Consider the following 23,852-nt stretch of genomic DNA (forward strand, 5'->3'; position numbering starts at 1 on the left):
ATAACATTGAAGGTTGTGCAATGTAACAGGAATATTTAGACTTATGGATGCCACCCGTTAGATAAAATACGTAACGGTTCCGTATTTCACTGAAAGAAGAAACGTCTTGCTTTCGAGATGATAGTTTCCGGATTTAACCATATTAATGACCTAAGGCTCGTATTTCTGTGCGTTAGTATGTTATAACTAAGTCTATGATTTGATAGAGCAGTCTGACTGAGCGGTGGTTGGCAGCAGCAAGCTGGTAAGCATTCATTCAAACAGCACTTTCGTGTGTTTTGCCAGCAGCTCTTCGTTGTGTTTCAAGCATTGCGCTGTTTATGACTTCAAGCCTATCAACTCCCGAGATTAGGCTGGTGTAACCGATGTGAAATGGCTAGCTAGTTAGCGGGGTGCGCGCTAATAGCATTTTAAACATCACTTGCTCTGAGCCTTGGAGTGGTTGTTCCCCTTGCTCTGCATGGGTAACGCTGCTTTGAGGGTGGCTGTTGTCGATATGTTCCTGGTTCGAGCCCAGGTAGGAGCGAGGAGAGGGACGGAAGCTATACTGTTACACTGGCAATACTAAAGTGCCTATAAGAACATCCAATAGTCAAAGGTTAATGAAATACAAATGGTATAGAGAGAAATAGTCCTATAATTCCTATAATAACTACAACCTAAAACTTCTCACCTGGGAATATTGAAGACTCATGTTAAAAGGAACCACCAGCTTTCATATGTTCTCATGTTCTGAGTAAGGAACTTAAACGTTAGCTTTCTGACATGGCACATATTGCACTTTTACTTTCTTCTTCAACACTTTGTTTTTGCATTATTTAAACCAAATTGAAAATGTTTCATTATTTAGTTGAGGCTAAATTGATTTTATTGATGTATTATATTAAGTTAAAATAAGTGTTCATTCAGTATTGTTGTAATTGTCATTATTACAAAAAAAAACACAAAAAAAATCGTCCGATTAATCGGTATCGGCTTTTTTGGTCCTCCAATAATCGGTATCGGTATCAGCGTTGAAAAATCATAATCGGTCGATTTCTAATTCATATACAAACTTTATGTTTCATTGGCAGATCAATTTAGTTGGCTTGAATGTGGTTTTCCAAACACATTATTTATCAATGACTAAAATAACAAATCTAGTTTTGAAAATACAATTTAATAAACACATGTAGTCAGTCATTTCATAGCCTGTTTATAATTAAAGAAACAGTAATTTAGTAGTAAAAAAGAATCCCAAACTAGTGGTGAAAATTGATCATCACACCATCTCTATCTGATACATGTTGTCTACTACATCATTCCCACAGAAAACTGCAGAGGGAAGCAGTACCACCCAGTCAACCAACAGACTCAATTGTTTTAAGTGATGGGCACCAATATGGAAAATATATATCAATAACAGTAGGATTTTTTCAAACTGATATCGATACCAAACTCAGGAGGTTGGTGGCACCTTAATTGGGGAGGCCAAGCTGGTGATGATGGTTGGAATGGTATCAAATACATCAAACACATGGTTTCCATGGTTTCCAGGTGTTTGATGACGTTCAATTTGCTCCGTTCCAGCCATTATTATGAACCGTCCTCCTCTCAGCAGCCTCCACTGAGATCATATCTATTTCAATGAATAACAATGCAACTGTCTACACTTCACTTCCATGGCTTTGTGAAGTCCAGAAAACTGATGTTGGATGCTCATTGGGCCAAGTGTGATTGTTCTGGGTGTCTAACATACCTAAACAGTTTGAATACAATAGGAATCAATTAAATGCCCGTGGTCAAGCAGTTAACTATGCTAAATTGAGAAGGTTTTGAGCGAAGGGTGTTCTACTATATATACAAGTGTAGGTTAACAGCAAGGATAAACCGATATCACAATATGCTGCTCATATCTATATCAAACAAAATCAATATCATATCTAATTATCTATATTGGTTCTCACCACAAATTGTTTCAATGTGAGAAGCCAGAGGGTATTCAACCCTAAGGAGCAAATCCAAGGTCATCTCAATATGTTTTCAATAGAAGCTAACAAAACACACCAAAACTGACAAGGTGCCAACTGGGCACAAAATGGTTGAATCAACGGTGTTTCAACATAATTTATCAATGTATTGTGACGTGGAATGTACGTGTAGAACACTGTACATTGGATTTGCAAAAGCTGTTGTTTTGAGGTTCAACCACAGGATTATGGCATCATGTTAACCAATTTTCAACATAGTTAAACCTTGTATAAACAGGTTGAATATATGTTGAATTTGTACCTTTGAAACAAAGTTAGATCTTCAACTTTAAATCCACTATCAGAAAAGACAATAGGCTGGCCAGCACCTCCTAGTGCAGAGTTGATTCATCTACAGCTATCCTTTTGGTCTGTCATCCAAGGTGGACATATTATAATGAGTATGTGAGTTGATGTCATCTCACCTGAGGCAAAGCAAAACACGTGATTGGCTGTTCAGATACAGCTCAACAGACAGTAATATTGATTGATTTAATTAGTGATTTTTCAGACTTTGGTGATTACATCTGCCAATAACTCACCCTCAGACTGTTTTTCTAGTCACTCAATGACATTCAAGATTGGTGCCTCAAACTCCCTCCCCCTCTCTCTCGACTTGACAACAGCTGTTCAACTCCCGACATGCCTGATATGAATGCGGGGCTTGGTGGTTCACTATGAGCAGATGAATACACTGGAAGTAGAAACTTTCCGATTATAACAGTGAAACCGCGTGAGTTAACGTGATCAATTTTTTACAAGTCACATAGTTATAGACTTTGGGTTAGTCTGAGTGAATGTATATCATTTCGTCAAGGTAATTTCATAAAGGATCAATCTATTTGAGATTTCTGCGTTCGTTTTACATGTTGTTTTTGGTTTTGTGTAAAATGAACGAGATGGTAAAATGGCGGTTCCCACTCCGTCTGCATCAACGGACTTCAGTGCAGGCAGTGAGGGTGCAGCAGAGAGACACTTTTACGGTTGCACTACTGTTTTGGAGCTAAATGTAATGATTATCAGTTTTCTACATGTGAACTAATATTCAGAGACATTCAGTTGTTTCTGTCTATCTATACATGTTACTATGGTGTGAACGTAAATACTATTGGTTTTTTATTGGAATAATACAGTGAAGACAAGGTTATTCAGGAAAATAGTACATAGTGCTGCCTACAACATACTACAACCTTGTACTAAATGTTTTTTGAAGCATTTGTGAATTCAGGAAATCTACTATAGATTAAGTGCATTTAAGTTGTGTAGCCTGATTTAAAGTGTATACTTTGTCTAATGTGAATTAATTAATGTTTTGTCAATGCTTAACTACCAGATCTATTGAAGTGAGATCAGTGCTTGACTTGGACAGCAGCTCACCGGAGCTGAGTACCGGCACCTCAAATGTTTACTGTTTGAGCTCATGTTCCTTTTATAGAATATTAGCTCAACAGTATTGGGGAGCTCCTGCACCTAAATATAAACCATATTTTTATGGCACTAACTTTTGTGTCCGTTTCTCTTTATTACTTCAGGCCGACTCAGATTAAGTCTGAGGCCTGTAACATCAACAGTGAGGACAAACCCAGGCTGCCTCTCTCCTTCCACACTGAGTCCAAACCTACAGTCACTGGGTCCTGATTGTGACAGTGGAGCCCAGTTTGCACTGCAGGATCCAGAGATGGCATCAGTGAAGCTGGAAGACTGCAGTCAAACACTGGAGCTGAAGGTCAACATGAAAGATGAAGAAGAGGAGGAGAAGATTGGGGAATCTGTTTCTCATGGTAAGAGCAGGTTCTGTCTAATTTTTTTGTTCGTTACAACTTCCCACTGTGCATGAAAAGTTGCAGTAGAACTGTTTCATGATTAACTGTTTCAATGAGAAGGTAAATATTATTTAATGCTACTGACACTTGCATGGTTTGACATCAGTATTGCCAGCATTTGTTTTATTCACTGGGCTATCTGGAGTGCCCAGAGAGGAGACTAAAGAAGTGAAGTAAAACTGCCAGTGTTTTGAAGTTCTATGAAATGAGTCTGGGTAGTTTCTAACCCTTGTGATAATGAGTGGAGGATAAAATGGCTGATCATTTTCATGACTTATGAGATAGTTTTAGAATAGTTTTATTCTCCTTTTGTATTGCACAGCCTACTTATATGAATGACGTACAGGTAGCCTAGTGGTTGGAGAGATGGGACAGTAATCGAAAGGTTGCTGGATCGAATCCCTGAGCTGACAAGGTAAAAATAAACTCTGCAAAAAAAGAAACAACCTTTTACTGTCAACTGTGTTTATTTTCAGCAAACTTAACATGTGTAAATATTTGTATGTAAAATAACAAGATTCAACAACTGAGACAAACTGAACAAGTTCCACGGACATGTGACTGACAGAAATAGAATAATGTGTCCCTGAACAAAGGGGGGGTCAAAATCAAAAGTAACAGTCAGTATCTGGTGTGGCCACCAGCTGCATTAAGTACTGCAGTGCATCTCCTCCTCATGGACTGCACCAGATTTGCCAGTTCTGCTGTGAGACGTTACTCCACTCTTCCACCAAGGCACCTGCAAGATCCCGGACATTTCCTGGGGGAATGGCCCTAGCCCTCACCCTCCGATCCAACAGGTCCCAGACGTGCTCAATGGGATTGAGATCCGGGCTCTTCGCTGGCCATGGCAAAACACTGACATTCCTGTCTAGCAGGTGTGATGTTCGGATGTACCAATCCTGTTCAGGTGTTGTTACATGTGGTCTATTCCACAGGCCAAAATCAACATCCTCACAAATTCTATGCAAAGGAGATGTGTCCCGGAGGAGGCAGCGGCAGCTACCCACTTCTCCAGTGCTTAATTTGTAAGTTGGGAGGTGCTGGAACCAGAAGTGAGCCTGAGAGGGTTGACCTGGGGGTCTCTGAGGTACCAGAACACATTAAATAAAATACCTTTATAATAAAGCATTGCAGGCATTATCATGGCTTTTGCCTACTGGCATATTATAATTGTTTTATTTTATTTAACTAGGAAAGTCAGTTCAGAACAAATTCTTATTTACAATGACGGCCTACCCGGACGATGCTGGGCCAATTGTGCGCCGCCCTATGGGACTGCCAATCGCGGCCAGATGTGATACAGACTGGATTCAAACCAGAGACTGGTGTGACGCCTGTTGCACTGAGATGCGGTGCCTTAGACCGCTGTGCCACTCTGGAGCAGTGGTTTTGAGCCACTTACAGAAGTTACACACATGGAGTACATTTCTTTTGTAGCCTGGAGTCCTGGAAAAATGTGGCCTTTTATAAATGGATTTCATGCAGTTCTACATCATTTTAGATGACTGGAGACTTTTGAATAATATTTTTTAATACCTCACAAATGACCATATTGACAGACTGCTTTGACACTGACAAACTGAGACTCTGAGGTCAATATAAACAACCTTGTCTCTAATCCATCAATAGCCTAGGCCAGGTGTGAGGAGAAACACATTGTACAATATGAGGAGGAAGTTATAGTCCTAAACAAGCTTTCCAGTTTCACTGACTCACCCAATGATGTGCAGCTCACTCACCGGCCAAAAGCTTCTCTCTCTTGCTTTACTTTGTAAAACTATGATGTTTGCTCAATAGGCCTATATGGAAGTTGATAACTTGGTAACAGACAGATTAGTATTTTCTTGTCAGCAGGATCCATTTGCTTTACAACCTGTGTTTTCCAGCAATTGTATTAGAAATATTGCTGAAGGCCTGTTTTGGCTGCATGCTGTTCACTGACAGATTTGCCACATGTTCCTGACTGTAGACATGCCTTGTGATTTGGCTACATACAATCCACAGCTGGGCTATTTTATTTAAATTAGCTATTGATCCTCTGTAGCTAAATACTCCTGGTGTAGTATTGGGAATGATTTAATTTCTTTCTGAACAGACTGCAGAGTGCTGCAGCAACACACTTCCCACAGCTATTATTCTATTAGGAGGTAAATGAAGAAGTGCAATGCTGGAGAGATGAGTTTCTGGCTCATGTCCATAACAGCACAGAGAGGGAGAGAGATAATAGAAAATGAATCTCATTTTAGTTCTGTGAGAGATACAGGCGTGCTTCTCTCTCACCACAGCAATGGCCACGCCTTGGTCTAAATAGGCTACAATGTTGCACAAACCATAAACCTGGGACGGCCCAACATTAATACATTCTTAGAATATCAGGCACGTTTTCACATTACGTTTTTTAGGGGGCATGACAATTACAGAGGAATCCAAATGTAACTACTCTGATTGCTTTTATGCAGATTTTTGCGTGATAAACGTGATACTTTTTGCGTGATACTTTTTCATGTCACAAGAGGTAGTCTACCTGATCCTGGCAAAATGGGTTCTGGAACGAAAACTACAAACCAGAGAGGTGCCAGAGGATCTGGCTCAAATTAAGCACCGTCCTTCTCATATAATGAGGTAGGGCCACCCCAAGAACACCTGAATGCAAACCAAGTTGCACCAAACCAAGTAAGACCACAGCCAGTCGTTTCCAATGGGAACAGATGCGTCATAGTGGGCAGTGCCAAGCACGAGCTAGTACTAAATGTTTTTGTCATTTATGTGAATTTGGGAAATCTACTATAGATTCACTTACGTTGTGTAGCCTAATTTGAAGTGTGTACTTTGTCTAATGTGAATTAATTCATGTTTTGTTGTCAATGCTTAGCTACCAAATCTATTGAAATGAGATCAGTGCTCAGCTCACCGGAGTCCAAGTCAAGCACTGAATTAGATAATTGAACAAAAATAAATATAATATTTTTTTATATGTTTTTTGAGAATAAAGCAAGTGCCAGAAATGTCAAGACTAACTTTTTTTTGTCTGTTTCTCATTGTTACTACAGGACAACTAGAATTAAGTCTGAGGCCGGTAACATCAACAGTGAGGACAAACCCAGCCTGCCTCTCTCCTTCCACACGGAGTCCAAACCTACAGTCACTGGGTCCTGATTGTGACAGTGGAGCCCAGTTTGCACTGCAGGATCCAGAGATGGCATCAGTGAAGCTGGAAGACTGCAGTCAAACACTGGAGCTGAATGTCAACATTAAAGATGAAGAAGAGGAGGAGAAGATTGGGAAATCTGTTTCTCATGGTAAGAGCAGGTTCTATCTAACTAAGTTTGTGTTATTCATTCCATCTTTCCGCTGTGCATGAAAAGTTACAGTAGAACTGTTTCATGATGAACTGTTTCAATTAGAAGGTAGATGTTATTTCATGCTACTGAGACTTGCATGGTTTGACACCAGTATTGCCAGCATTTGTTTTATTCACTTGGCTATCTGGAGTGCTCAGAGAGTAGACTAAAGAAATGAAGTAGACAAACTGACAGTGTTTTAAAGTTCTATGAAATGACACGCCCCATTTTAGCTTTCATCTCTTACCCACTTTTAGAATAGTTGTATTCCCCTGTATTGTACAGCCTACTGATATGAATACATATGTAACCCGGTACAGACAGAAGAGGACTGGTCACCCCTTTGGGCCTGGTTCCTCTCTACATTTCTTCCAAGATTCCTGATTCCTAGGGAGTTTTTCCTGGCTACTGTGCTTCTACATTTGCATTGCTTGCTCTTTAGGGATTTTAGGCTGGGTTTCTGTAAAGCACTTTGTGACAACTGCTGATGTAAAAAGGGCTTCATAATATAAATTTGATTGACATGTATATCTCACCAACTGACTGGTTCTTCTGATGTTGTTCACACAGGAGACCATGTTGAGACATTCTCTACATCCAGAGAGCAACAGCAGGAAGATCACAGAGCTAAGAGGTCTCACCACTGCCCACATTGTGAGGAGATTTTCCCAATTCATTTAAAGCTAAAAACACACCTAAAAATACACACTGGAGAGAATCTGTATTCCTGTACTGACTGTGGGAAGAGATTCACAACACCAGGAGCTTTGGCAGTTCATCAGAGAGTGCACACTGGAGGGAAGCCTTACTCCTGCTCTGACTGTGGAAAGAGTTTCTCTCAACTAGGCCACTTAAAAACACATGAACGTATACATACAAGAGAGAAGCCTTACTCCTGCTCTGACTGTGGGACAAGGTTCTCTCTACTGGGCAACTTAAAAACACATGAACGTATACATACAGGAGTGAAGCCTTACTCCTGCTCTGACTGTGGAAAGAGTTTCTCTCAACTGGGCCACTTAAAAACACATGAACGTATACATACAGGAGTGAAGCCTTACTCCTGCTCTGACTGTGGAAAGAGTTTCTCTCGACTGGGCCACTTAAAAACACATGAACGTATACATACAGGAGTGAAGCCTTACTCCTGCTCTGACTGTGGAAAGAGTTTCTCTCGACTGGGCCACTTAAAAAGACATGAACGTATACATACAGGAGTGAAGCCTTACTGCTGCTCTGACTGTGTAAAATGCTTCACAACATCGGCTGAGCTACAAGTTCATCAGAGAACACACACAGGAGAGACGCCTTACTCCTGCTCTGATTGTGGAAAGAGTTTCTCTCGACTGGGCCACTTAAAAAGACATGAACATATACATACAGGACTGAAGCCTTACTGCTGCTCTGACTGTGTAAAATGCTTCACAACACTAGCTGAGCTACAAGCTCATCAGAGAACACACACAGGAGAGAAGCCTTACTCCTGCTCTGACTGTGGAAGGAGTTTCTCTCTACCGAGCACATTAAAAAGACATGAACATATACATACAGGAGTGAAGCCTTACTCCTGCTCTGATTGTGGAAAGAGTTTCTCTCGACTGGGCCACTTAAAAAGACATGAACATATACATACAGGAGTGAAGCCTTACTGCTGCTCTGACTGTGTAAAATGCTTCACAACACCAGCTGAGCTACAAGTTCATCAGAGAACACACACAGGAGAGAAGCCTTACTCCTGCTCTGACTGTGGAAGGAGTTTCTCTCTACTGAGCACATTAAAAAGACATGAACGTATACATACCAGAGAGAAGTCTTGCCACTGATCTGACTGTAGAGAACACACAAAGGTGTGAACCTTACTTATTCCTTGAGGTTTTTAAGCAAACCAGACAGAACAATTGTGTTTATTTTATTACGTATAGCCAGGGGCACACTCCAACACCATTTACAAATGGAGCATTAATGTTTAGTGAGTGCGCCAGATTAGAGGCAGTAGGGATGACCAGGGATGTTATCTTGATAAGTGTGGGAATTGGACCATTTTCTGTCCTGGTAATCTATATAAAATGTAACTAGTACTTTTGGATGTCTGGGAAAATATATGGAGTAAAAAGTACATTTACTTTAGGAATTTGTGAAATAAAAATAAAAGTTGTACAAAATATGAATAGTAAAGTATAGATACCCCCAAAAAACTACTTAAGTACTTTACACCACTGCATGTATCCATGCTGTGTGTCCGCATTGCAGGCTGGTGGTGTGATGGTTGGGGTGTGTTTTCAGGGCACACATTGGGCCCCTTGATAAAAGTTGAACAATGTTTGAATGCCACAGGATATCTAAATAATCATTGCCAATGAGGTGCATCCCTTCATGGCAGCAGTGTATCCATCTGCAAAATGATTTTTTTTTTAGCAGGATTATGCCACAAGGCTTGTCCAGGAATGGTTCCAAGAACATGACAATGAATTCAGATTACTCAATTCACTGTAATTGTGCATCTGTGGGAGGAGATGGAACAAGCAATTCGGAGTAGATCCACTCCCAGCCAACTTGACACTCTCAACACCTTGGACAGTCCATGCCGTGACGACAAAGGGGGGTGCAACTCTATAAGGAAGGTGTTCCTAATGTTTTGTGCACTCAGTGTATATCAGATAAAGATGGTGTGATGATCAGTTTTCAGCATTAGTTTGGGTGGATTATTTTATATTACTAAATACGTTTTGTTTAATGATAAATGTAGAGCTTGTATTTTTAGTGTTTCCTGTTTGACCCCAGGAAGAGTAGCCGCTGGGGATCCTAATAAAATACTAAATGTATCAGATATTGATGACGTGTTGCTCAGTTTTCACCATTACTATTTTAATAAATGTTTCTATGTGATATAGAATTTTGTAATCAATGTTCATAAATTTCAATTATCCTTATAGGTCTGCAACCCAGAGTGTGCAAAGTTCTGGTTTACATGAAACAGACAGAATTCCCAACTCACAATTAGTCAAATCCAATTTTATTCACGAGAGCTCCACCGTGCATATACAAAGATGTTCCTTTTATAACATTCTCTTAACCTACGCACATACATACACACTAACATTAGGAGAGCTATCCTATCTACTTCTCTAGAATTCTCTCAACAGTTGATCACTACCCAACTGACAGTTCCATTCCCCCCCAGATAAGGGAAACCTGGAGGGGTTCTCCCTGTCCTATCTTATCTCCCCAGAGTTATAGCCGGGTTGGTTCAAACGTAGGTTAATGATCCTCTTTGTTTTCTTTCGGCACACACGTACATTCCTCTCTTCCCCAGTCCAACCTATTTGGACGTATGTTTATCAGCTTTAATTACTCCTTGTCCTTGGCTACATAACCTCTCCTCCCCAGTCCAACCTATTTGGACGTATGTTTATCAGCTTTAATTACTCCTTGTCCTTGGCTACATAACCTCTCCTCCCCAGTCCAACCTATTTGGACTTATGTTGATCAGCTTTAATTACTCCTTGTCCTTGGCTACATAACCTCTCCTCCCCAGTCCAACCTATTTGGACTTATGTTGATCAGCTTTAATTACTCCTTGTCTAAGCTACATAACCTCTAATGGTTAAGTTTCCGGGTAGAATTATTTAATCATTTATCTTCAACCGTTATAAATTCTGTTAACACTATGGGATATAGTAGTAAAGGCCAAATTCAGTCTTTTATCAAATCATTTTTAAATATATTGTTTATACCTAATGTAGTCCTAAAATTCTAAATCAATTATCTAAACAATCCATGGTATGACCTTCTTAAAACAATTCCATATGTCAGCATATTATTGTAATGTATTATTAGTATTTTTTTATGGTGCCAAAGTCAAGGGACAGCATTACCACCACAATCCAACAATGACCCAGTTACTATTGGGGGATGGAACCAGAGAGGAAGCTTGTGTTACCTTTCTCACACCACTGCAGTATTCACCCAGTACAGGGTGAATGGCCTGCACAGGGGAGGACCAGGAGGTTGATCTCAGACAGAGTTGACAGATTAATAGTGAGGACAAACCTAGCCTGCCTCTCTCCTTCCACACAGATTCTAAACCTAAAGTCAATGGGTCCTGATTGTGACAGTGGAGACTTGTTTGCACTGCAGGATCTAGAGATGGCATCACTGGACAGGTTTCCATTGACCCAGCTCTACAAAAAAAACATTTTGCAAAACAATCATTGCACCGTGATGGAAACGACAGATACAGAAGACATTTTCTAATGATCCACAAATGTTTTATCTGTTCCTAGTGGCAGGAAAACATTGAAGAACCACAATGCAATGCTGCGAAGGCGTAAGAATGATGCTGCTAAGATCAGAGATTCATCTCCTGAGTACATACTGTACCTAGTCCCCTGAATACCAACCAAGTAATCTGATTACAGGACTTCAAACTGTAAAATAGATATATTTTGAATCATCACACTTTTTGCTGTGTACTGCAGTGTTTCCCAATCGTGGTCCAGGGGATCCAAAGGGGTGTGCTTTTTTGTTTTTGCCCTAAAACTCACACACTGGATTCAACTAAGCAACTCAAGCCTTTGAATTGAATAAGGTATGTGAGTGCTAGGGAAAAAACAAACATGTACACCCCTTTGGGACCAGGGTTGGGGAACACTGCTGTACTGAAAGTCCTCCATCTTCAGAACTTCACTGCTGACGTGCACATTATTGGGATTGTATACAGGGTGAGGAAACCAATCTGTACATTTGTAATTTGATTGAACTATCCCTTTAGAGTTCCTTTGGAGTTACATTTAGTTTGAGATGCATTTGCTCTAAGCCTGTGCTATAAATAAACATTTTATATTCCTAGGTCTAGTACAATGGAAATCATGTTTTTTGGTCACTACCATTTCATGAAAATACAATGCTGTATTTTTTTCATTGTACTACAATCATACATTTTTGTACAGGTCTTCACATCAGAGTGCTGCTGCATGCCCTTTGCCTCTCTTGACCATGTCGGGCGGGCCGGGCACAACGCACAAAGCTCAAGGCGCGCTCTCCACTTCCCTCTGGTAGTTATTCAGCCTGATAACACATCACTCCTGATAGACACCAGCTAAAACGCTTGCATAAATGTAGCAGCCTATACACCTAATCATTAGCGATCTGACATGCTGTATTACATGGAAACTGTAGTCTACTAACAGCAGCTACATAGTCTAGTTTACTATGGTCCTGTACCTCTGACCAGGGTCAACAAAGTGGTAATGTTGTGTATTGTATATACAGTATTTCACTTCAAACAGTTTATTTCATTTCATTATACACAAGAGAAGAAGAGGTTGCCCAGCATGAATTTGTGTAGAAACATTTTTCATTACATTCTTGTCATTTAGTAGATGTTCTTATCCAGAGCGACTTACAGGACAAATAAGGGTTAATTGCCTTGCTCAAGGGCACAATGACAGATTATTCACCTAGTCGGCTTGGGATTCAAACCAGCGACCTTTCAGTTACTGGCCCAACACTCTTAACCGCTAGACTACCTGCCGCCAGATCAATTAACTTCAATACAGTTATTCAAATATATTCATCATCAATGACTAAATTAATGAATCTAGTATTAAAATACAATTTCATAAACACAAGTAGTCGATTCATAGCCTGTTTATCATTAAACAAAGTTGTTTAGTAATATAAAATAATCCACCCAAACTAACGCTAAACACTGATCATCACACCATCTTTATCTGATATACACGGAGTGTACAAAACATTTGAAACGCCTCCCTAATATTGAGTTGCACCCTCCTTTGTCCTCAGAACAGCCTCAATTAGTCGGGGTATGGACTCTCCAAGGTGTTGAGAACGTTCCACATGGATGCTGGCCCATGTTGACTCCAATGCTTCCCACAATTGTGTCAAGTTGGCTGGGAGTGGATCTCTACTCCGAATAGCTTGTTCCATCTCCTCCCACAGATGCACAATTGGATTGAGATCTGATGACTCGGCAGGCCACTGCAGTGAGCTGAATTCCCTGTCATGTTCTTGGAACCATTCCTGGACAAGCCTTGTGGCATAATCCTGCTGAAAAAAATCTACTTGCAGATGGATACACTGCCACCATGAAGGGATGCACCTGATTGGCAATGATGTTTAGATATCCTGTGGCATTCAAACATTGCTCAACTTTTATCAAGGGGCCCAATGTGTTCCCTGAAAACACACCCCACCCATCACACCACCAGCCTGCAATGCTGACACACAGCACAGATGCATACAGTGGTGTAAAGTACTTAGGTAAAAATTAAGTCATTTCTGGGGGGTATCTGTACTTTACTATTTATATTTGACAACTTTTACTTTTATTTCCCAAAAATTCCCAAAGAAAATAATGTACTTTTTACTCCATACATTTTCCTTGACACCCAAAAGTACTCGTTACATTTTCTTATGATTAGCAGGACAGAAAATGGTCAAATTCACACACTTATCAAGATAACATCCCTGGTCATCCCTACAGCCTCTAATCTGGCACTCACTAAATACAAATACTTTGTTTGTAAAATGGTGTTGGAGTGTGTAAATGGTGTTGGAGTGTGTAAATGGTGTTGGAGTGTGTAAATGGTGTTGGAGTGTGTAAATGGTGTTGGAGTGAATGGTAAGGATTCTAGATGTAATTTAGATTTTGGCCACCAGATGGCAGCAGTGTGTGTGCACAGTTTGACTGATGCAGTGAAGAATTACATTACTGGACTGTATGAAGTCTGGCAGGAGTTTGCCCAAATGTGCCGAATTGGTCATTTAATTTAAGGAATTTGAAATGATTCATACTTCTACTTTTGATACATAAGTATATTTACAACCAAATAATTTCAGCCTTTTACACAAGTAGTATTTTACTTGGTGACTTTCACTTGAGTTACTCTGCCACAATACGAGTGGTAAGGCTTCTCTCCTTTATGTTTACCTTGGTGTCTTTTTAACTGGCCCATTTGCGAGAAACTCTTTCCACAGTCAGAACAGGAGTAAGGCTTCACTCCTGTATGTATACGTTCATGTCTTTTTAAGTTGCCCAGTAGAGAGAAACTCTTTCCACAGTCAGAGCAGGAGTAAGGCTTCTCTCCTGTGTGTGTTCTCTGATGAACTTTTAGATCAGTTGATGTAATGAAGCATTTCACACAGTCAGAGCAGGCATAAATATTCACTCCTGTATGTATATGTTCATGTCGTTTTAAGTGTCCCAGTTGAGAGAAAATCTTTCCACAGTCAGAGCAGGAGTAAGGCTTCTCACCTGTGTGTGTTCTCTGATGAACTTTTAGCTGAGCTGATGTTGTGAAACATTTGACACAGTCAGAGCAGGAGTAAGGCTTCTCTCCTGTGTGTATGAGTTCATGTTTTTTTAAGTGGCCCAGTCGAGAGAAACTCTTTCCACAGTCAGGGCAGGAGTAAGGCTTCTCTCCTGTATGTATAAGTTCATGTTTTTTTAAGAGGTCCAGTCGAGAAAAACTCTTCCCACAGTCAGAGCAGAAGCAAGGCTTCTCTCCTGTGTGTATATGTTCATGTCTTTTTAAGTGGCCCAGACGAGAGAAACTCACCCCACAATCAGAGCAGGAGAAAAGCTTCTCTCCCGTGTGTGTTCTCTGATTAACTTTTAGATTAGTTGATGTTGTGAAGAATTTTCCACAGTCAGCGCAGAAATAAAGATTGTTTCCTGTGTGTATTTTTAGCTTTGATAGAATTGGGAAAATCTCCTCACAATATGGGCAGTGGTGAGACCTCTTAGCTCTGTGATCTTCCTGCTGTTGCTCTCTGGATATAGAGAATGTCTCAACATGGTCTCCTGTGTGAACAACATCAGAAGAACCAGTCAATTGGTGTGATATACATGTCAATCACATTGATATTATGAAGCCCTTTTTACATCAGCAGTTGTCAAAGTGCTTTACAGAAACCCAGCCTAAAATCCCCAAAGATCAAGCAATGCAGAAGCACAGTGGTCAGGAAAAACTCCCTAGAAAGCAGGAACCTTGGAAGAAAGTTTGAGAGGAACCAGGCCCAAAGGGGTGGCCAGGCCTCTTCTGTCTGTACTGGGTGACATATGTATTCATACCAGTAGGCTGTACAATACAGGGGAATAAAATATTCTAAAAAGGGGCAAAAGTCATAAATGAGCCATTTCATCCTCCACTCACTATCACAAGGGTTAGAAACTACACATATAACTTTAAAACACTGGCAGTTTGTCTACTTCACTTCTTTAGTCTACTCTCTGATCACTCCAGATAGCCCAGTGAATAAAACAAATGCTGGCAATACTGGTGTCAAACCATGCAAGTCTCAGTAGCATGAAATAACATCTACCTTCTCATTGAAACAGTTCATCATGAAACAGTTCTACTGCAACTTTTCATACACAGTGGGAAGTTGGAATGAACAACAAACTTAGTTAGATAGAACCTGCTCTTACCATGAGAAACAGATTTCCCAATCTTCTCCTCCTCTTCTTCATCTTTAATGTTGACATTCAGCTCCAGTGTTTGACTGCAGTCTTCCAGTTTCACTGATGCCATCTCTGGATCTTGCAGTGCAAACTGGGCTCCACTGTCACAAGCAGGACCGAGTGACTGTAGGTTTGGACTCCGTGTGGAAGGAGAGAGGCAGCCTGGGTTTGTCCTCACTGTTGATGTTACCGGCCTTATACCTGAGTCGGCAAGTAGTAGAAGAGAAACAGACACAAAATATATTGTCTTGACTGTTCTGGCACTTACTTTACTCTCTATTAAATATATTATATGTTCAATTATCTAATTCAGTGCTTGACTTGGACTGAAATAGGTGCCGGTACTGTTTATATTTAGGCACAGGAGCTCCACAATACTGTTGAGCTAATATTCTATAAGAGGAACTGTCACGACTTCCGCCGAAGTCGGTCCCTCTCCTTGTTCGGGCGGCGCTCGGCGGTCGACGTCACCGGTCTACTAGCCATCGCCGATCCATTACATGTTCAGTATTTAACCCTCTGTTTCCCACATGTATGTGTGCGTGTTTGTTCTATGTTGATGGCTATATCTGACGGCTGGTATTTTGTTGCCGGGCTTTGTATCTACGCCTGTTTATTCGTGGTACCGTTATATTTCACGCACCGTTGTATTGTTTCTATACTGGTGTTTTTTCGTGTATTAAATACCTTGTCCACGCATCTCAACTCTCCTGCGCCTGACTCCTTTTCACCAGTTACCCAAAGCCTTGACAGGAACATGAGCTCAAACAGTAGACATTTGAGGTGCCGGTTCTCAGCTTCAGTGAGCTCCTGTCCAAGTCAAGCACTGATCTCATTTCAATGGATCAGGTAGCTAAGCATTGACAACAAAACATTAATTAATTCATATTACACAAAGTACACACTTTAAAATTAGTCTACACAAAGTAAGTGCACTTAAACTAAAGTAGATTTCCCAAATTCACATAAATGGCAAAAAAGCATTTAGTACAAGTTTAGTTTTAACCTTGTCTTCACTTTATTATTTCAATCAATTGTATTTCTCGTTCACACCATAGTAACATTTATAGATAAATATAAAAACAACTTAATGTGTCTGAATATTAGTACACATGTAGAAAACTGATAATCATTACATTCAGCTTCAAACCTGTAGTGTGACCGTGAAATTGTCTCTCTGCACCAGCACTGAAGCCCGTTGGCGCAGACCAAGTGGACAGCGCCATTTTACCAGCTCGTGAATTTTATACAAAACCAATAACATGCTAAACAAACTCAGAAAGCTCAAATACTTGTATTCTTTATTAAAACTACCATGAGGAAATTATGTAAATGTATTCAGACAAACCAAAAGCTTCTAGCTATGTGACTTGTAAAATAGTTGATCATAATCACTCGGTTTCACACAAAAATAAAACATCAAACCTTTACCAAACGTGATAATACCTTAACGGGATTGCAGCCCTAAAAAGTTAACGGGATCGATATGACAACAGCCAGTGAAAGTGCAGGGCGCCAAATTCAAACAACAGAAATCTCAGAATTAAAATTACTCAAGCATACAAGTATTTCACACCATTTTAAAGATACACTTCTTGTTAATCCCACCACAGTGTCCGATTTCAGAAAGGCTTTACAGCGAAAGCACCACAAACGATTATGTTAGGTCACCGCAAAATCACAGAAAAACACAGCCATTTTTCCAGCCAAGGACTGGAGTCACAAAAAGCAGAAATAGAGATAAAATTAAATCACTAACCTTTGATGATCTTCATCAGATGACACTCATAGGACTTCATGTTACACAATACATATACACTGCTCAAAAAAATAAAGGGAACACTTAAACAACACAATGTAACTCCAAGTCAATCACACTTCTGTGAAATCAAACTGTCCACTTAGGAAGCAACACTGATTGACAATAAATTTCACATGCTGTTGTGCAAATGGAATAGACAACAGGTGGAAATTATAGGCAATTAGCAAGACACCCCCAATAAAGGAGTGATTCTGCAGGTGGTGACCACAGACCACTTCTCAGTTCCTATGCTTCCTGGCTGATGTTTTGGTCACTTTTGAATGCTGGCGGTGCTCTCACTCTAGTGGTAGCATGAGACGGAGTCTACAACCCACACAAGTGGCTCAGGTAGTGCAGCTCATCCAGGATGGCACATCAATGCGAGCTGTGGCAAGAAGGTTTGCTGTGTCTGTCAGCGTAGTGTCCAGAGCATGGAGGCACTACCAGGAGACAGGCCAGTACATCAGGAGACGTGGAGGAGGCCGTAGGAGGGCAACAACCCAGCAGCAGGACCGCTACCTCCGCCTTTGTGCAAGGAGGAGCAGGTGGAGCACTGCCAGAGCCCTGCAAAATGACCTCCAGCAGGCCACAAATGTGCATGTGTCTGCTCAAACGTTCAGAAACAGACTCCATGAGGGTGGTATGAGGGCCCGACGTCCACAGGTGGGGGTTGTGCTTACAGCCCAACACCGTGCAGGACGTTTGGCATTTGCCAGAGAACACCAAGATTGGCAAATTCACCACTGGCGCCCTGTGCTCTTCACAGATGAAAGCAGGTTCACACTGAGCACATGTGACAGACGTGACAGAGTCTGGAGACGCCGTGGAGAACGTTCTGCTGCCTGCAACATCCTCCAGCATGACCGGTTTGGCGGTGGGTCAGTCATGGTGTGGGGTGGCATTTCTTTGGGGGGCCGCACAGCCTTCCATGTGCTCGCCAGAGGTAGCCTGAGTGCCATTAGGTACCGAGATGAGATCCTCAGACCCCTTGTGAGACCATATGCTGGTGCGGTTGGCCCTGGGTTCCTCCTAATGCAAGACAATGCTAGACCTCATGTGGCTGGAGTGTGTCAGTAGTTCCTGCAAGAGGAAGGCATTGATGCTATGGACTGGCCCGCCCGTTCCCCAGACCTGAATCCAATTGAGCACATCTGGGACATCATGTCTCGCTCCATCCACCAACGCCACGTTGCATCACAGACTGTCCAGGAGTTGGTGGATGCTTTAGTCCAGGTCTGGGAGGAGATCCCTCAGGAGACCATCCGCCACCTCATCGGGAGCATGCCCAGGCGTTGTAGGGAGGTCATACAGGCACGTGGAGGCCACACACACTACTGAGCCTCATTTTGACTTGTTTTAAGGACATTATATCAAAGTTGGATCAGCCTGTAGTGTGGTTTTCCACTTTAATTTTGAGTGTGACTCCAAATCCAGACCTCCATGGGTTGATAAATTTGATTTCCATTGATAGTTTTGTGTGATTTTGTTGTCAGCACATTCAACTATGTAAAGAAAAAAGTATTTAATAAGAATATTTTATTCATTCAGATCTAGGATGTGTTATCTTAGTGTTCCCTTTATTTTTTTGAGCAGTGTATGTTTTGTTCGATAAAGTTCATATTTATATCCAAAAACCTCAGTTTACATTGGCGCCATGTTCAGAAATGCCTCCAAAATATCCGGAGAAATTGCAGAGAGCCACATCAAATAACAGAAATACTCATCATAAACTTTGATGAAAGATACATGTTTTACATAGAATTAAAGATAAACTTATTCTTAACTTCTCTAGGGTACGTGAGACGGTAGCGTCCCACCTCTTCAACAGCCAGTGAAACTGCAGGGCGCCAAATTAAAATACAGAAATACTCATTATAAAAATTCAGAAAACAAAACATATTTTACATAGGTTTAAAGATTAACTTCTTGTGAATCCAACCACGGTGTCAGATTTTAAAAATGCTTTACGGTGAAAGCATACCTTATGATTATTTGAGAACATAGCCCAGCAGACAAATCACTACAAACAGTAACCAGCCAAGTAGAAGAGTTACACAAGTCAGAAATATAGATAAAATTAATCCCTTACCTTTGATGATCTTCATATTGTTGCACTCAGCAGACATTCATTTACTCAATAAATGTTCCCTTTGTTCGATAAAGTCTCTTTATATCCAAAAAACTCAGTTTTGTTCGCGCGTTTTCTTCAGTAATCCACAGGCTCAAACGCAGTCAAAACAGGAAGATAAAAAATCCAAATTGTATCCGTAAAGTTCATAGAAACATGTCAAACGATGTTTATATTCAATCCTCAGGTTGTTTTTAGCCTAAACAATCGATAATATTTCAACCGGACAATAACGTCGTCAATATAAAAGGTAAACAAGAAAGGCACTCTCTCCGTCACGCGCATGAAAAAGCTCTGTGACACTTTAGGGTCCACTCATTCAGACTGCTCTTACTTCCTAATTTTTCAGAATAAAAGCCTGAAACAATTTCTAAAGACTGTTGACATCCAGTGGGAGGCATAGGAACTGCAATTTGAGTCCTAAGTCAATGGATACTGTAATGGCATTGAATAGAAAACTACAAACCCCCAAAAAAACTACTTCCTGAATGGATTTTTCCCAGGTTTTCGCCTGCCAAATCTGTTCTGTTATACTCACAGACACTATTTTAACAGTTTTGGAAACTGTAGAGTTTTCTATCCAAATCTACCAGTTATATGCATATCATATCTTCTGGGCCCGAGTAGCAGGCAGTTTAATTTGGGCATGCTTTTCATCCAAAATTCCGAATGCTGCCCCCTACCCTAGAGAAGCTAATGCAACCGCTGTGTCAGATTTCAAAAAAGCTTTACGGCAAAAGCACAATATTCAACAATCTGAGAACAGCGTTCAGCCACAAAAGGAAGCCATACAGTTAGCCGCCAAATTGTGGAGTCAACAAAAGTCATAAATAGCATTATAAATCTTCACTTACCTTTGCTGATCTTCATCGGAATGCACTCCCAGGACTCCCACTTCCACAAGAAATGCTTGTTTTGTTCGGTAATGTCCATAATTTATGTCCAAATAGCTACTTTTGTTAGCGCGTTTGGTAAACAAATCCAAAGTCACGAGGCGCGTTCACTAAAAGCAGACGAAATGTCAAAAGGTTCCGTAACAGTCAGTAGAAACATGTCAAACGATGTATTGAATCAATCTTTAGGATCTTTTTAACATAAATCTTCAATAATGTTCCAACCGGAGAATTCCATTGTCTTCAGAAGTGCGATGGAACAGAGCTCCCTCATGTGAACACGCATGGTCAGCTCATGGCAGACCTTACTCATTCCCCTCTCCTTCGGCCCCACTTCACAGTAGAAGCATCAGACAAGGTTCTAAAGACTGTTGACATCTAGTGGAAGCCGTAGGAAGTGCAAACTGGCCCATATCCCACTGTGTATTCGATAGGCGATGAGTTGAAAACCTACAAACTTCAGATTTCAGACTTCCTGGTTGGATTTCTTTCTCAGGTTTTTGCCTGCCATATGAGTTCTGTTATACTCACAGACATCATTCAAACTGTTTTAGAAACTTCGGAGTGTTTTCTATCCAATACTAATAATAATATGCATATATTAGCAACTGGGACTGGGTACCTTTTCATCCAAGCTACTCAATACTGCCCCTGCAGCCATAAGAAGTTAATGGATGTTTCCTAGCATGGTATGACATGTTCCTTCGATATTAGACAGTTTAAACGTGCCATTACATACCTGTAGTAATACATGGAAATGGACAAAAAAGGTCATCTTCTTAACATAACAGTTCTGACGTTTTCTTTATACTGAAGAATGTTGTGTGCCTGCCTGGAACTTCCTGTTCCCCCACTACCACAGTGCAGCCACAGGTAGAACAATGAGACAGATATTTCAAAAGATGTATAAATGTGAAGCATCCGCTTAGCGTTTCCACTCACTACCAAATATGGTAGTGAGAGGAAGCCCACTGGCCGGCAGTAGGAGAAGATGGAACGAGATGGATTTTGCCCGACATTCTGCAAATGTTGTAATCTATGAAACATCTGATCTTAATACAGTTTTCTGTTCCCAAAACTAAAATCTGTTATGAACAGAGTGGACTAAGTTTTGTAGACTTTTACCCTTTGCAAAAGTTTTAAATAATCGTGTTATTTAGAAGGAACGTAAAGGCGAATTGAGGTATTGCACACGAGCGCTTCACAGAGGACTTCCCTAACAGAAATATGCAGATGTGTGCTAGAACGCAATAGGATCTCGCTGACTCGTGCTTGGCTCTGCCCATTATGACTCATCTGGCTGTGGTCCATCTTGTTTAATTATAAAAAAAATCTTCGGTGCAACCATCCGTGCATTCAGGGATTCTTGGGATGTCCCTACCCCATTATATGAGAAGGATGGTGCTTCATTTGAGTCGGATCCTCCAGCAGATCTCAGTTTTGTAGTCTTTCGTTCCGGAACCCATTTGCCAGGATCAGGTAGCCTACCACTTGTGGCACGAAAAATAATTTATACTGTTTGCAATGTAAAAATCCTAATAAAACCAGAGTAGTTACATTTGGATTCCTCTGTAATTGTCATGCCCCCCAAAAAACCATAATGTGAAAACGTGCCTGATATTCTAAGAATGTATTAATGTTGGGGGGTACCAGGTTCATTGTTTGTGCAACATTGTAGCCTATTTAGACCAAGGCGTGGCCATTGCTGTGGTGAGAGAGAAGCACGCCTGTATCTCTTACGGAACTAAAATGGACGTGGTTCGTCAGGACCTCCACCAGCCGAAGCTAAGTAGTAACATTAACATGATGCCTTCTAATTGCAGTCACTGTTCTCATAATATACATGAGAACGATTGCCTATCGGCGAGAATAGCTGTGCTGCAATCGTTAGGCAAGGGTAATTTCAGTGTAGTAAAGGATGAAACAGCGTCTGTGCCACCAGCAAGGACAGATAGTAGTATAAATCCCCTCGCAAAGTCCCCGTAGCCGGACAACTTTCTCATGGCTTCTGGAGGGAAATGCTGTAGGAATGCTCAACCGGTGTTGCTCATTCAGCCGACAGAAACTTTCAACCGGTTCTCCCCATTAAGCAGCGAGTCGGAGTCAGAGGCCGAGCCTTCTCTGGTCTCTACTCCTCCCGTTACGGGGTCTGAGAGGCCGAAGCCTCCCACCCTTAGCTCTGACAAATTGAAAACCCTAGTCATGGCGACTCCATTACCCACAGTATTAGACTTAAAACGAATTATCCAGCGATCATACAATGTTTACCAGGGGGCAGCGCTACCGACGTTAAGGCTAATCTGAAGAAGGTGCTGGCTAAAGCTAAAACTGGCGAGTGTAGAGAATATAGGGATATTGTTATCCACGTCAGCACCAACGATGTTAGGTGTACCAAACTCACTAAAAGTGGCAGTAATAAAGCCTCTCTTGAAAAAGCCAAACCTTGACCCAGAAAATATAAAAAACTATCGGCCTATATCGAATCTCCCATTTCTGTTGCGCAGCAACTCACTGCCTTTCTGAAGACAAACAATGTATACGAAACGCTTCAGTCTGGTTTTAGACCCCATCATAGAGCTGAGACTGCACTTGTGAAGGTGGTAAATTACCTTTTAATGGCGTCAGACAGGGGCTCTGCATCTGTCCTCGTGCTCCTAGACCTTAGCGCTGCTTTTGATACCATCGATCACCACATTCTTTTGGTGAGATTGGAAAACCAAATTGGTCTACACAGATAGGTTCTGGCCTGGTTTAGATCTTATCTGTCAGAAAGATATCAGTTTGTCTCTGTGGATGGTTTGTCCTCTGACAAATCAACTGTAAATGTCAGTGTTCCTCAAGGTTCCGTTTTAGGACGACTATTGTTTTCACTATATATTTTACCTCTCGGTGATGTCATTCGGAAACATAATGTTAACTTTCACTGCTATGCGGATGACACACAGCTGTACATTTCGATGAAACATGGTGAAGCCCCAAAATTGCCCTCGCTTTAAGCCTGTGTTTCAGACAATAGGAAGTGGATGCCTGCAAATGTTCAAATTTTAAACTTGGACAAAACAGAGATGCTTGTTCTAGGTCCCAAGAAACAAAGAGATCTTCTGTTAAATCTGACAATTAATCTTGATGGTTGTACAGTCGTCTCAATAAAACTGAGAAGGACCTCGGTGTTACTCTGGACCCTGATCTCTCTTTTTATGAACATATCAAGACTGTTTCAAGGACAGCTTTTTTCCATCTACGTAACATTGCAAAAATCAGAAAGTTTCTGTCCAAAAATGCATCCCCTCTCTCCACTGGGATTCTCTGCCTCTAACCCTATTACAGGGGCTTAGTCACTGGCTTACTGGTGCTCTTCCATGCCGTCCC

The 23,852-nt window shown here is 41.0% G+C and overlaps 2 protein-coding genes across 2 annotated transcripts; one reads left to right on the plus strand and one right to left on the minus strand.

Moving 5' to 3' along the window:
- The first annotated feature begins 4,808 nt into the window (after nucleotides 1-4,808).
- Nucleotides 4,809-8,999, plus strand: LOC120033487 (zinc finger protein 135-like). Its single transcript, XM_038979855.1, has 2 exons — nucleotides 4,809-4,922; nucleotides 7,860-8,999. The coding sequence occupies exons 1-2, from the start codon at nucleotides 4,809-4,811 to the stop codon at nucleotides 8,997-8,999; spliced, it is 1,254 nt and encodes a 417-aa protein (XP_038835783.1).
- Nucleotides 9,000-13,591: 4,592 nt separating this feature from the next.
- Nucleotides 13,592-16,887, minus strand: LOC120033488 (gastrula zinc finger protein XlCGF17.1-like). The gene is made up of 3 exons (XM_038979856.1): nucleotides 16,798-16,887; nucleotides 16,349-16,471; nucleotides 13,592-14,966 (listed from the first exon to the last, which is right to left on the minus strand). The coding sequence occupies exons 1-3, from the start codon at nucleotides 16,885-16,887 to the stop codon at nucleotides 14,058-14,060; spliced, it is 1,122 nt and encodes a 373-aa protein (XP_038835784.1). The 3' UTR covers nucleotides 13,592-14,057.
- Between the last annotated feature and the right edge of the window lie 6,965 nt (nucleotides 16,888-23,852).

Source organism: Salvelinus namaycush, chromosome 40 (genome assembly GCF_016432855.1).
Source record: "Salvelinus namaycush isolate Seneca chromosome 40, SaNama_1.0, whole genome shotgun sequence".
In the NCBI taxonomy this organism is placed as follows: Eukaryota; Metazoa; Chordata; class Actinopteri; order Salmoniformes; family Salmonidae; genus Salvelinus; species Salvelinus namaycush.